A 14,109-nucleotide genomic window follows, 5' to 3' on the forward strand; every position below is an offset into this window, starting at 1 on the left:
AGTGCAAGTCAGATGTAACAACAATGACAACCACAACCGATACATAAATAAAGTTCACAATCATGATTCGGTCCAATTCTTTAACTATTGCTTACCCCACGATCTACTGACATCTGTCAGTACTATCTCCTGATGAGTCTCGCCACTATAATTTACAGTCAACCTAATACGATTTATTTTGTTAATTAGAAATCTAATTCTGGATTAATTTTCCTCTCTTCTCATCTGAATGTCACCATGTTCTAAAGCTGATTAAAAGTTGGTAATGTTTCACCCATTGTTCTAATACACGAACAGCAACTGAATTTCTCACTTGCAATGCACTTGATAAATCCTTCCAGTCTCTCATAATCAAATAAAATACTGATCTGGGGTCAGAATCGAGTAATGTTTTTTGAAGGACAACATTTCCGCTTTTGAATGTTATGTTTACTTAAAAATTAGTATTAATGTTTCTATCGGGAAACCTCGAGACTCTTTCGATGCAAATATCGTTTGCCCGGCCCTGCCCTTCTGAATTCTTCAAAATAAACCTGCACGTGACCTCAGCTAGCAAAGCTTCATCTGTAAATGTAGGATACCATCTATATACTCTATTAAACAATGTTAAAATGTTAATCTCAGCAGCAATAGTTTAATCTGCCAATATTACTCGATCTCATATTTTCTGAATGGCAAATTTGGAAAAAAAACCTCATCTTATAATCAGGTAAATACAGCAGTTACCTACTTGATGGGTCACTTACGTAAAAGCCAGAGCAGCTGTTCCGGGCGGTATTCGATCGGGGACGGACATCCTGAGTTCCCGCAAGTGCTTCAAGCTTCCGACGGTAGTGAACGCCTCTCTGGCCGAGTTGCGGACTATGTCGTACTCATAAAGTTCCAGACGTTCCAAGCTGTCGGCATATACCGGCAGCAACGGTATGACGTGCCTGTGTAACAACAGAAATGGGGCTCGTGAAAATTATTCGTCTTCTGTCACATTTGAGGAGACCACACAAACGGCATACACTATATTCCAATTCCAAATTAAGGGTTCTTATTCTACATTTGTAACATTTCTGTGTTCGACTGTCACCTTTACATCACTTGCCACTGAAATACGACATCATTACTATTACCACCACATTAATTTGCATCGAAAGTATACCTGTGAGGGACAGATTGCGTGGGTATACATCAGACATCGTGGTGAGTGTCAGGGCACTGGGTACTAGGCCTTCTGTTGGGTACAAAATAGTCTTTCCGCTCCCGGGATTGGAATGACTCCTTACCCTCTCCCTTAAAACCCAAATCCTTTCGTCTTTCCCTCTCCTTCCCTCTTTCCTGACGAGGCAACCGTTGGTTGCGAAAGCTAGAATTTTGTGTTTATGTTTGTGTGTCTATCGACATGCCAGCACTTTCGTTTGGTAAGTCACATCATCTTTGTTTTTATATATATAGGTGCCTATCGATCTGCCAGCGCTTTCGTTCGGTAAGTCACACATCTTTGTTTTTAGATATATTTTTCTTTCCCTCTCCATCCCTCTTTCCTGATGAGGCAACAGTTTGTTGCGAAAGCTTGAATTTTGTGTGTGTGTTTGTTTTTTTGTGTGTCAGCGCTTTTGTTTGGTAAGTCTCATCATTCCACGTGGGAAAAATATATCTAAAAACAAAGAAGATGTGACTTACCAAACAAAAGCACTGGCAGGTCGATAGACACACAAACAAACACAAACATACACACTAAATTCAAGCTTTTGCAACAAACGGTTGCTTCATCAGGAAAGAGGGAAGGAGAGGGAAAGACGAAAGGATGTGGGTTTTAAGGGAGACGGTAAGGAGTCATTATAATCCCAGGAGCAGAAAGACTTACCTTAGGGGGAAAAAAGGACAGGTATACACTCGCACACACACACATATCCATCCGCATATACACAGACACAAGCAGACATTTGTAAAGGCAAAGAGTTTGGGCATAGATGTCAGTTGAGGCGGAAGTACAGAGGCAAAGATGTTGTTGAAAGACAGGTCAGGTATGAGCAGCAGCAAATTGAAATTAGAAATTAGCGGAGATTGAGGACTGGCGGATAGTGAGAAGAGAGGATATGCTGAAGGGCAAGTTTCCATCTCCGGAGTTCTGACAGGTTGGTGTTAGTGGGAAGTATCCAGATAACCTGGACGGTGTAACACTGTGCCAAGATGTGCTGGCCGTGCACCAAGGCATGTTTAGCCACAGGGTGATCCTCATTACCAACAAACACTGTCTGCCTGTGTCCATTCATGCGAATGGACAGTTTGTTGCTGGTCATTCCCACATAGAAGGCTTCACAGTGTAGGCAGGTCAGTTGGTAAATCACGTGGGTGCTTTCACACGTGGCTCTGCCTTTGATCGTGTACACCTTCCGGATTACAGGACTGGAGTAGGTGGTGGTGGGAGGGTGCATGGGACAGGTTTTACACAGGGGGCGGTTACAAGGGTAGGAGCCAGAGGGTAGGGAAGGTGGTTTGGGGATTTCATAGGGATGAACTAAGAGGTTACGAAGGTTAGGTGGACGGCAGAAAGACACTCTTGGTGGAGTGGGGAGGATTTCATGAAGGATGGATCTCATTTCAGGGCAGGATTTGAGGAAGTCGTATCCCTGCTGGAGAGCCACATTCAGAGTCTGATCCAGTCCTGTCACAAGTGGGGCACTTTTGGGGTTCTTCTGTGGGAGGTTCTGAGTTTGAGGGGATGAGGAAGTGGCTCTGGTTATTTGCTTCTGTACCAGGTTGGGAGGGTAGTTGCGGGATGCGAATGCTGTTTCAGGTTGTTGGTGTAATGGTTCACGGATTCCGGACTGGAGCAGATTTGTTTGCCATGAAGACCTAGGCTGTAGGGAAGGGACCGCTTGATGTGGAATGGGTGGCAGCTGTCATAATGGAGGTACTGTTGCTTGTTGGTGGGTTTGATGTGGACGGACGTGTGAAGCTGGCCATTGGACAGGTGAAGGTCAACGTCAAGGAAAGTGGCATGGGATTTAGAGTAGGACCAGGTGAATCTGATGGAACCAAAGGAGTTGAGGTTAAAGAGGAAATTCTGGAGTTCTTCTTCACTGTGAGTCCAGATCATAAAAATGTCATCAATAAATCTGTACCAAATTTTGGGTTGGCAGGCCTGGGTAACCAAGAAGGCTTCCTCTAAGCGACCCATGAATAGGTTGGCGTACGAGGGGGCCATCGTGGTACCCATGGCTGTTCCCTTTAATAGTTGGTATGTCTGGCCTTCGAAAGTGAAGAAGTTGTGGGTCAGGATGAAGCTGGCTAAGGTAATGAGGAAAGAGGTTTTAGGTAGGGTGGCAGGTGATCGGCGTGAAAGGAAGTGCTCCATCACAGCGAGGCCCTGGACATGCGGAATATTTGTGTATAAGGAAGTGGCATCAGTGGTTACAAGGATGGTTTCCGGGGGTAACAGATTGGGTAGGGATTCCAGGCATTCGAGAAAGTGGTTGGTGTCTTTGATGAAGGATGGGAGACTGCATGTAATGGGTTGAAGGTGTTGATCTACGTAGGCAGAGATGCGTTCTGTGGGGGCTTGGTAACCAGCTACAATGGGACGGCCGGGGTGATTGGGTTTGTGAATTTTAGGAAGAAGGTAGAAGGTAGGGGTGTGGGGTGTTGGTGGGATCAGGTGGTTGATGGAGTCAGGTGAAAGGTTTTGTAGGGGGCCTAAGGTTCTGAGGATTCGTTGAAGCTCCGCCTGGACATCAGGAATGGGATTACCTTGGCAAACTTTGTAAGTAGTGTTGTCTGAAAGCTGACGTAGTCCCTCAGCCACATACTCCCGACGATCAAGTACCTCAGTCGTGGAACCCTTGTCCGCCGGAAGAATGGCGATGGATCGGTCAGCCTTCAGATCACAGATAGCCTGGGCTTCAGCAGTGGTGATGTTGGGAGTAGGATTAAGGTTTTTTAAGAAGGATTGAGAGGCAAGGCTGGAAGTCAGAAATTCCTGGAAGGTTTGGAGAGGGTGATTTTGAGGAAGAGGAGGTGGGTCCCGCTGTGACGGAGGACGGAACTGTTCCAGGCAGGGTTCAATTTGGATAGTGTCTTGGGGAGTTGGATCATTAGGAGTAGGATTAGGATCATTTTTCTTCGTGGCAAAGTGATATTTCCAGCAGAGAGTACAGGTGTAGGACAGTAAATCTTTGACGAGGGCTGTTTGGTTGAATCTGGGAGTGGGGCTGAAGGTGAGGCCTTTGGATAGGACAGGGGTTTCAGATTGGGAGAGAGGTTTGGAGGAAAGGTTAACTACTGAATTGGGGTGTTGTGGTTCCAGATTGTGTTGATTGAAATTTTGAGGTTTTGGAGGGAGTGGAGCTGGAAGTGGGAGATTGAGTAGATGGGAGAGACTGGGTTTGTGTGCAATGAGAGGAAGTTGAGGTGTGCTGGAAAGGTTGTGAAGGGTGAGTGAGTTGCCTTTCCGGAGGTGGGAAACCAGGAGATTGGATAGTTTTTTAAGGTGGAGGGTGGCATGCTGTTCCAATTTGTGGTTGGCCTGTAGGAGGATGCTCTGAACAGCCGGTGTGGATGTGGGAGAGGAAGGATTGAGGACTTTTATTAAGGATAGGAGTTGACGGGTGTGTTGATTGGCTGAGTGGGTGTGTAGCTGAAGGATTAGGTGGGTGAGGGCAATGGATTGTTCAGTTTGGAACTGGTATAGGGACTGATGGAAAGAAGGGTTGCAGCCAGAGATGGGAACTTTAAGTGTGAGGCCTTTGGGGGTGATGCCAAATGTCAGACAAGCCTGAGAAAATAAAATATGGGAGTGTAATCTGGCTAGGGCGAAGGCATGTTTGCGGAACAGCCATGGGTACCAGGATGGCCCCCTCGTACGCCAACCTATTCATGGGTCGCTTAGAGGAAGCCTTCTTGGTTACCCAGGCCTGCCAACCCAAAGTTTTCATGATTTGGACTCACAGTGAAGAAGAACTCCAGAATTTCCTCTTTAACCTCAACTCCTTTGGTTCCATCAGATTCACCTGGTCCTACTCTAAATCCCATGCCACTTTCCTTGACGTTGACCTCCACCTGTCCAATGGCCAGCTTCACACGTCTGTCCACATCAAACCCACCAACAAGCAACAGTACCTCCATTATGACAGCTGCCACCCATTCCACATCAAGCGGTCCCTTCCCTACAGCCTAGGTCTTCATGGCAAACAAATCTGCTCCAGTCCAGAATCCGTGAACCATTACACCAACAACCTGAAAACAGCTTTCGCATCCCGTAACTACCCTCCCAACCTGGTACAGAAGCAAATAACCAGAGCCACTTCCTCATCTCCTCAAACCCAGAACCTCCCACAGAAGAACCCCAAAAGTGCCCCACTTGTGACAGGATACTTTCCGGGACTGTATCAGATTCTGAATGTGGCTCTCCAGCAGGGATACGACTTCCTCAAATCCTGCCCTGAAATGAGATCCATCCTTCATGAAATCCTCCCCACTCCACCAAGAGTGTCTTTCTGCCGTCCACCTAACCTTCGTAACCTCTTAGTTCATCCCTATGAAATCCCCAAACCACCTTCCCCACCCTCTGGCTCCTACCCTTGTAACCGCCCCCTGTGTAAAACCTGTCCCATGCACCCTCCCACCACCACCTACTCCAGTCCTGTAATCCGGAAGGTGTACACGATCAAAGGCAGAGCCACGTGTGAAAGCACCCACGTGATTTACCAACTGACCTGCCTACACTGTGAAGCCTTCTATGTGGGAATGACCAGCAACAAACTGTCCATTCGCATGAATGGACACAGGCAGACAGTGTTTGTTGGTAATGAGGATCACCCTGTGGCTAAACATGCCTTGGTGCACGGCCAGCACATCTTGGCACAGTGTTACACCGTCCAGGTTATCTGGATACTTCCCACTAACACCAACCTGTCAGAACTCCGGATATGGGAACTTGCCCTTCAGCATATCCTCTCTTCTCACTATCCGCCAGGCCTCAATCTCCGCTAATTTCTAATTTCAATTTGCCGTTGCTCATACCTCACCTGTCTTTCAACAACGTCTTTGCCTCTGTACTTCCGCCTCGACTGACATCTCTGCCCAAACTCTTTGCCTTTACAAATGTCTGCTTGTGTCTGTGTATATGCGGATGGATATGTGTGTTTGTGCGCGCGAGTGTATACCTGTCCTTTTTTCCCTCCTAAGGTAAGTCTTTCCGCTCCCGGGATTGGAATGACTCCTTACCCTCTCCCTTAAAACCCACATCCTTTCGTCTTTCCCTCTCCTTCCCTCTTTCCTGATGAGGCAACAGTTTGTTGCGAAAGCTTGAATTTTGTGTGTTTGTTTGTGTGTGTGTCGACCCACCAGCACTTTCATTTGGTAAGTCTCATCATCTTTGTTTTTATATATGTATATAAAATAGAGGGAAACATTCCACGTGGGAAAAATATATCTAAAAACAAAGATGATGAGACTTGCCAAACGAAAGCGCTAGCACGTCGATAGATACACAAACACACACAAACATACACACAAAATTCTAGCTTTCGCAACCAACGGTTGCTTCGTCAGGAAAGAGGGAAGGAGAGGGAAAGACGAAAGGATGTCTCATTTGTGCTGAGCTACTACCATAGGAGTTTTGCTCTCCCAAAATCTAAATCTAGCTCTATGCCAATTAACTGTACCAGAAAGATGAAAAGTGGGTTCATACAGCTCAGAAAAAATGTGCACCTCCATTTCTTCTAGAATTCCTGTGCAAAATTCTTACCTTTTGGTGTGGTCATCAGATGCAATGCTTGCAACAATTCCAGTGTGTATGATTTCTGATGCAGTCAGTTTCCGAACTCACCATATCTCGAGTTGAAAGGTTTTAAGTTTATTGTTCACTCGTGTCACGGATTTCCTAGGGCGCCTTTTGTAAGTTGCACAGATACCTTTGACATCTTCACTATGTGCAAGGATGACACTCACTTTTCCATTTGCAGATGCACCAATTTTCTGTTATTTTCAGTGGCACTCGTACATTTGTTTACTGGCAGGCAGCTCTCTGTCAAATTGTTATCAAAATACACATTTCACACTAACAGTGGACTCCGATTTTGCTAATTGCAGCACAGAAAACAAATGCCTCCGTGGTGTCTCCATTTTCCTACGAATGAGCAACAGCAGCACTGCACCTTTAATTGAACTTCTATGTCAACTGCTCAAAAGTTTCCACTTTTCTCTGTCTGGAGTTGCATTTCTATCCTTTATAGTATGTAAAAGATTAATCCCAGAAATATGCCACTACTCTTTGAATAACCCTGTATTTTGGCAAGTGTAGTCCTTTAAAATGACTGTCGTGTATGAGGCACAGACTGACAAGCCACAGTGGAAGAGATGCGCCGCACTAGCTCCGAATACGAGTAGGTGCGCGATCGAATGCCGGGCACTCGTGGACAGGCGATACCGAGAGGATAACCTAGGCACGTGAAGCGCCAACCCAACTGATTTTTGTAGTTCAGTTAGGCCCTGATCAGTTTGTGAGTTCACCACTATGCAACTTTACAAATCTTAATCTGAGAATGCAGCATTTGCAGTGAACTTTGTGTTTCAGTGTGAAGCTCGTATCTCTGCCTCAAATCTGTTCCTCACTACAGGATAATAACCAATACCAAGCGTCATTGCTTCTGCTGCTGCTGCTGCTGCTGCTACTACTACTACTACTACTACTACCACTATTATTATACAGTTATATCACAACCATCATCGTGTATCGGTATTTATCTACATAATTTAATTACATTTTTGTGAGTTCAATGTATCATTACAAGATATGAAATATGCACTTGTGCTGACATGAATGCATGAACAAAAGGTGTTTATGGTTTTCTTCTCTTCCCCCCCCCCCCCCTCTCTCTCTCGCCTAAGTGTGAGGTTTACTTTGTTCAGATACTGTTGCCCCATGTGTCAGCGTTATCAACCATCACTGCACATACATGTGCTCACTGAACACTATCTACAGAAAATTCTATACTGTATTTTTTTTTTAATTTTGGGTGCATATTCCACAGGGAGTTATTTTTGTGTGTGCATAACAATGAAACAATGACAGTCCAGGCCACAGTGGTTCCTGATAATGGTTAATTGTGGACAACAGTTAATGTATCACAGGTAAAGGGACTCTGAAGTGTGTAACTGAACTGTAGTATACTGAATTTTTACATCCAAGTGCTGGGACCAGCTCTTGACATACAGTTAAACCCCTGCTTACACTTTTCAGTGGAATGACACACACACACACACACACACACACACACACACACACACACACACAAAGTGTAAGTTGCAGGAAAGTGCAAAATACAGGAAAGCATTGGAAACAAACCAAGTAAAAAATGAATAAATTTATCTTACTGTCATTCTCTTTATATTGTTCAAAATCAGAAATTATAACAATCTAAATTTTGCCTATTTAAAAAAAACTGAAATAATTGTTTTTGCTTCTTTCTAACAGCAATTTGTTGTATTCTTTTGTTAAACCACATTAAAAGAGCATTTTAATTCTACTGTCAAACTTATTACCGGTAATCATTATAAACCTATGGTAAATAAAACTTGTAACACAATATTGGTTGAAACATTAATGTTGGGAGTCTTTAATAAATGGAGAACAACAGACACAAAATCATACAGCTTGTTGTCGACAAGGAGATCACACGGTTCAGGAACATCCTGGGCGAGGAAGAGGACGGAAATTGCAACATTATGGAGCATCTCGAGGAGGAATATTTACGTCTGAAACTAAGTCGTACCGACATAAGACTGCGTGCCTCGTACGGATTCATGTATTTTACACTGAAGTAACAACAATTCGTGAAAGCTCGTTATAGAGTGATGTCTTGTTTGTATAAATGACTGAAATTAAATCAAAGCTGTGGTAATACAAGACAATGAGCAGAAGGAAGGCTGCTACTACAGTCAATACTGTCAGGTCACGATCATCATTCGGGAAGTGCCTCAGCGTGCTTTCCCACCCTTCCAAACACTGCATACCTATAAACAGGTGGCTGTGGCCAAACATGATGACAATGAAAATCTCACTTACTATGCTAACGCTGTCTGACACGATTATTAACTTTGTGTATAGTCTCCATTTTCTGCTTTGTTCCGAGGTTGACTTTGAGTAGGAATACAATGCGCTTTTTGCAGATATCTGCACGAAAAACAAAGTCAAATGTTGTGATAATGTCAAAGAAAACTTAAAGGTGCGGGAAATGTCGTAACACGGAATCAGTGACGACAGGAAAGTACTGAATTCAGAGAATGTGACTCCTGATTGTAATGACAAAAATGAATATAAAAAGCAAGAAAATGTAAAATGTGAGAATGTAAACACAGTGGTTTACTGTATTTATTTTCGGGAGTTTAGCATGACATTCACACGGTCACACTTTCATATGCGAGCTGCAGTAGAAAGCCATTTTTGCCAAATGTTTCACAATAAAATTACATAGTACCAAAACATATGTTCCACTACAAGCTTGCACAGTAGCATGCACAGTCCTCTCACATACGAGTTGCCAAGTTTCTCATACTGTTGCTACTGCGCAGCAAAAAGTAGAAGAGAAGTAAAAGATGACAGAATATTGCTGATGTAAATGGGAAAGTAATGGGCCCAGAATTGTGCCCTGAGGGATAAACATTTCAAAAACTTCCTCTTCCACAGGCTGTGCATACGCAATCAATCGACAGTGGCATATGTTAAATCATAAGTCCCCATTCTGAAATGACACAGTCTACCCATTAATTTCACTATGAAGCCCCATCTACAGACTAATGTGAAAAAAACTGAGAAACCCAAAATGTGCGAGTGAGACAGGTCTGCCGGGTACTACCGAATCACACAGAACTGAACTGGGAACAACTGTTAAATACAGCGGCACTATTAGCTACGAGTGAAAGTAATTACGTAATAAATGTGACAGAAGATGTTTGAAGACATAGATATGTTTACTGAACTAGACCTAGCTTAAAAGCACTGTAACAATAATTAGATGTTTCCTTAACATTTTGTATCTCATGTCCCTATGTATACGTAACGGTGAAATATGCCAAATGTCTTTTACACAGTGTGAAAAATACCGAACATACGAGAACAGTATTCGTCGAGCAAAAGTTGGCTCGAGTAAAAGTTAGACATTCGTACGAGGAGAGGTAATAGTACTCACCTCGTTCCACCCACCGACCACTTTATTCGTAAGCACTTTAGGGTGTTCTTCTTGGCATTCAGAAAGTACTTCAGATCATCCGTATCGACAGACATACGTCCGAAGTCAATCTCGACCAGTCGGGGGCACCCGTCACCCAAAGGTCTCAGCACACAAGGACGCAGGACGCAAGTCGTCCCCACGTATCTCTCTTGCAGACACAGCACACGGAGGTGCTGCAGACGCGACACCGCCTCTGAAAATTTCTCGGTCTTCAGCAGCTCGTCGGGTGCCGTCAGCACGTGTATCCCGGAGCACTGCTCGACCGAGTTCTTCACCGTCTGCAACCGCACACTTCCTGTAGTACAATAACACTTCTGAGCTAAGGAGTGGGATACACTGAAACAAAAGAAGCACTATTCATGGTCGTTCAAACAGATGCTTTCTGCCTCTTCTGAAGCACCTGACCAATTTCCAGCAACAGAAGTTGCACAGCAGCTAAACAGATGGCCACAGAGGAAGTCAGTAACTGCGGTGAACGAGAGGAAAGCACCCGCACTGTCCACGCTCACCAAACTGACTTCCTATCAGCTAACAGGTGTCCTCCCTTCTGATGACTCCCGAGTCAGTTCGTATTGTCGATGTCACAGCTGCTCGCACCACCGTGTGTCTTTTTTGATCCCAGGAAACACTCTGAATGGCCTACATTTCAGAACAACTGAACTCTACTCTTCTTCCTTGTTGTTAATTGACTATGTGCCACCCCAGTAATCATATATACATTGAGACAAAGTAGTTACTGGGCAAAAGCTCAATGGATCAGAATGGAAATACATTGGTGGAGTTTCCTCAGTTCAGAAGGAGTTTTTCAGTAAAAAATGCTTACTACCCAAAAGGTTCATTTAGGTCCATTATGGTTTATTTAACTTTTTTTTTTTTTTTTTTTTTAACTATCACATACAAAAACGGCATTAAATGTGTGATTACATATGAGTTAATGTGTTAATGTTCAGCATGTGAACAAGAAAAGGTTTAGTAAAGGTTTGAAATTATGTTTGAAGTGTGCTGAAAGTCAATAGCCATCCTATTCATCAAACACTGGAGGAGTATTATTCGGATAACTTTTTTCTGTTTTAAGCAAAATGCAGTCTTTCAAACGTCTCAGTGCTTACGATTAAATATCTCGCTGGATATCACAAGATATGTTTAATTCAGTTGATGAAAGGAGAAAATATAAAAATCCAGCAAATGAAGCAGTTGAAGGGAAGTACACACATCTAAAAAATGAGATTAACAAAAAATCCAAAATGGCTAAGCAGGAGTGGTTTGAAGACATAGGATACAGAAGTATATATAACCCAGTGAAAGATAGATACCACCTGAAGGAAAGTTAGAGAGACATTTTCAGAAAAGGAAAGCATCTGTACAAATAACAAGAGGCCAGATGGAAAACCAGTCCTAAGCAAGAAGGGAAAGGTGACTGGTGGAGGGAGTATGCAAAAGGTGTACACAAGGGAAATGAACTTGAAGGCAATATTATGGTAAAGCAAGAGGATACAGATGAAGACGAGATGGGAGATACGATACGATACTGCGAGAGTCGAAACGAGGCCCCTAGAATAGACAACATTCCCTCTGAACTAATGATATCCTGGTATGTAAGATATATGAGACAGGTAAAGTACCCTCAGACTTGAAGACGAATATCATAATTCCTATTCCAAAGAAATCAAATGCTGACAGGTCTGAATATTACCAAACTAACAGTTTCATAAGTTCTGGTTCCAAAATAATAGCACAAATTCTTTTCAGGTGAATCAAAAAACTGGTAGCACTCAACCTCGGGGAACATATTTTTGGATTTCAGAGAAATGTAGGGACACCCGAGGCAATACTGACCCTATGACTTACCTTAGAAGATAGATTAAGGAAAGGCAAGCTTACTCTTATAGATTTTGTAGGGTTGCAGACAGCTTTTGACAATGTTAAGCGGGATACATTCTTTAGTTCCGAAGGTAGCACATGTAACGTGTCAGGACCAAAAGGTTGTATACAACTTGTACAGACACCAGGTGGCAGTTACGAGTTGAGGGGCACGAAAAGGAAGGGAGTGAGACAGGGTTTTAGCCTATCCCCGATGTTATTCAGTCTCTACACTGAATGATCAGTAAACAAAACTACAGAAAAAATTGGAGTAGGAATTAAAGTTCAGAGAGAAGAAATAAAAACTTTGAGGCTTGCCGACGACATTGTAATTCTGTCAGGCAACAAAGAACTTGGAAGAGCAGTTGAACCGAGTGGATAGTGTCTTATAAAGAGAAGATAGGATACAAAGTAAAACAAAGGTAATGGAATGTAGTCAAATTAAATCAGGGGATGCTGAGGGAATTAGATTCAGAAACGAGACACTAAAAGTAATAGATGAGTTTTGCTGATGAGGGCTTAAGTAGAAAGGATATAAACTGTAGACTGGTAATAGCAGGAACAGAGTTTTTTAAGAAGAGAAATTTGTTGACATGAAACATGGATATAAGTGTCAGGAAGTTGAAATGTGGTGCTACAGAAGATTGCCAAAGATTAGACGGATAGATCATATAATTAATGAAAAGGTACTGAACAGAACTGGGGAAAAAAGAAATCTGTGGCATAACTTGACTAAAAGAGCTCAATGGTTGACAGGACACATTCTGAAAAATCAAGCAATTACCAGTTTATTACTGGAGGGAACTACTGGGGGTAAAATCATAATAAAATAAGAGAAAGCAGAGTTCACACAGAAAGATTTAGGTTTGTTATTCCTGCACGCTCTTCAAGAGTGGAACGGTAGAGTGGTAGCCTAAGTGTGGATCTATGAACTCTCTGCCAGGCACTTAATTGTGAATTGCAGAGTAATCGTGTAGATGTCAAAGGGACATACAGAGTGTACATAAAGTCCAGGAATACTTTCAATTATTTATTGTGCAAGAACTAAACATTGTACAGATGTCATACATATTGCATTTTGAAGAGAAACTATGAAAGTTTTTTGTACAAAAATTCGATGTGCAAACCACGAGTGGTTATCAAATTCTTGCCGTACCCGTCCCAGCACGGCATAGTCGACTGTGGCAGTCGCTTCCCGTATTCTCTCCCAGAGCTCTGCTACATCACGTGATAAAGGAGGTACATACACCAGGTCTTTAATGGTCCCCACACAAAAAAGTCACACGGAGTGAGATCTGGCGATCAGGGAGGCCATTTTGTGAAACAGCTGTCCCCTTCTGTAGCACGGCCGATCCATCGATGCGATAGCTCCGTGTTCGGGTACCCACGAACTTCACGACGAAAATGGGGTGGAGCCCCGTCCTGCTGAAAGATGAACGGAAAGTCCGATTGCATTCGAGGCATCAGCCATCGCTGCAACATGTCCGGGTAGGAATGTCCAGTGACAGTGCTCTCGACCAGAAGAATCACCCGTACAGTTTTCGACATGACGAGGCACAAAAAAACACTTACCTTTGGGGAATCACGCTCAAATTCAATGCATTTGTGTGGATGCTTTGTAGCCCAGATTCGACAGTTACGCCTGTTCACTTTCCCATCAGTGTGAAAAGTAGCTTCACTGCTAAAAATTTAGCGATCAACAATGCCATCCGCATTCTCATTCAGTTGTTGCAACTGTGAACAAAACTCAAAATGCTCATCTTTGTTGTCGCCATTGAGCTTCTGCACTAACTCCAATTTGAACGGTTTCACAGACAGCTTCTGTCACAGGACTTTCCGCACTGTCATCGGAGCCATTTCGAGTTCACGGGATGCGTGACCTACCAATTTCTTTGGACTGCTTACGAATGTCCCTCGTATGTGCTCCACATTCACTTCACCCACACTGGGACATCCGCTCGTCTTGCCGGGCACGAGAAATCCGTCTTAACGAATTTGCTGTGCCAGCGGTAAATAGCCTTCCTTG

The 14,109-nt window shown here is 43.5% G+C and overlaps 1 protein-coding gene across 1 annotated transcript in view; it reads right to left on the reverse strand.

Moving 5' to 3' along the window:
* Window positions 1-14,109, reverse strand: part of LOC126456741 (uncharacterized) — a 137,663-nt gene that overhangs the window by 29,045 nt on the left and 94,509 nt on the right. The window contains exons 3-4 of the mRNA XM_050092486.1: window positions 10,182-10,501; window positions 747-932 (exon numbers count right to left, since the gene is read on the reverse strand). Coding sequence (XP_049948443.1) covers window positions 747-932; window positions 10,182-10,501 — 506 coding nt within the window. The remainder of the gene's footprint in view (window positions 1-746; window positions 933-10,181; window positions 10,502-14,109) is intronic.

The sequence above is a fragment of the Schistocerca serialis genome, chromosome 2, assembly GCF_023864345.2.
Source record: "Schistocerca serialis cubense isolate TAMUIC-IGC-003099 chromosome 2, iqSchSeri2.2, whole genome shotgun sequence".
Taxonomy (NCBI): Eukaryota; Metazoa; Arthropoda; class Insecta; order Orthoptera; family Acrididae; genus Schistocerca; species Schistocerca serialis.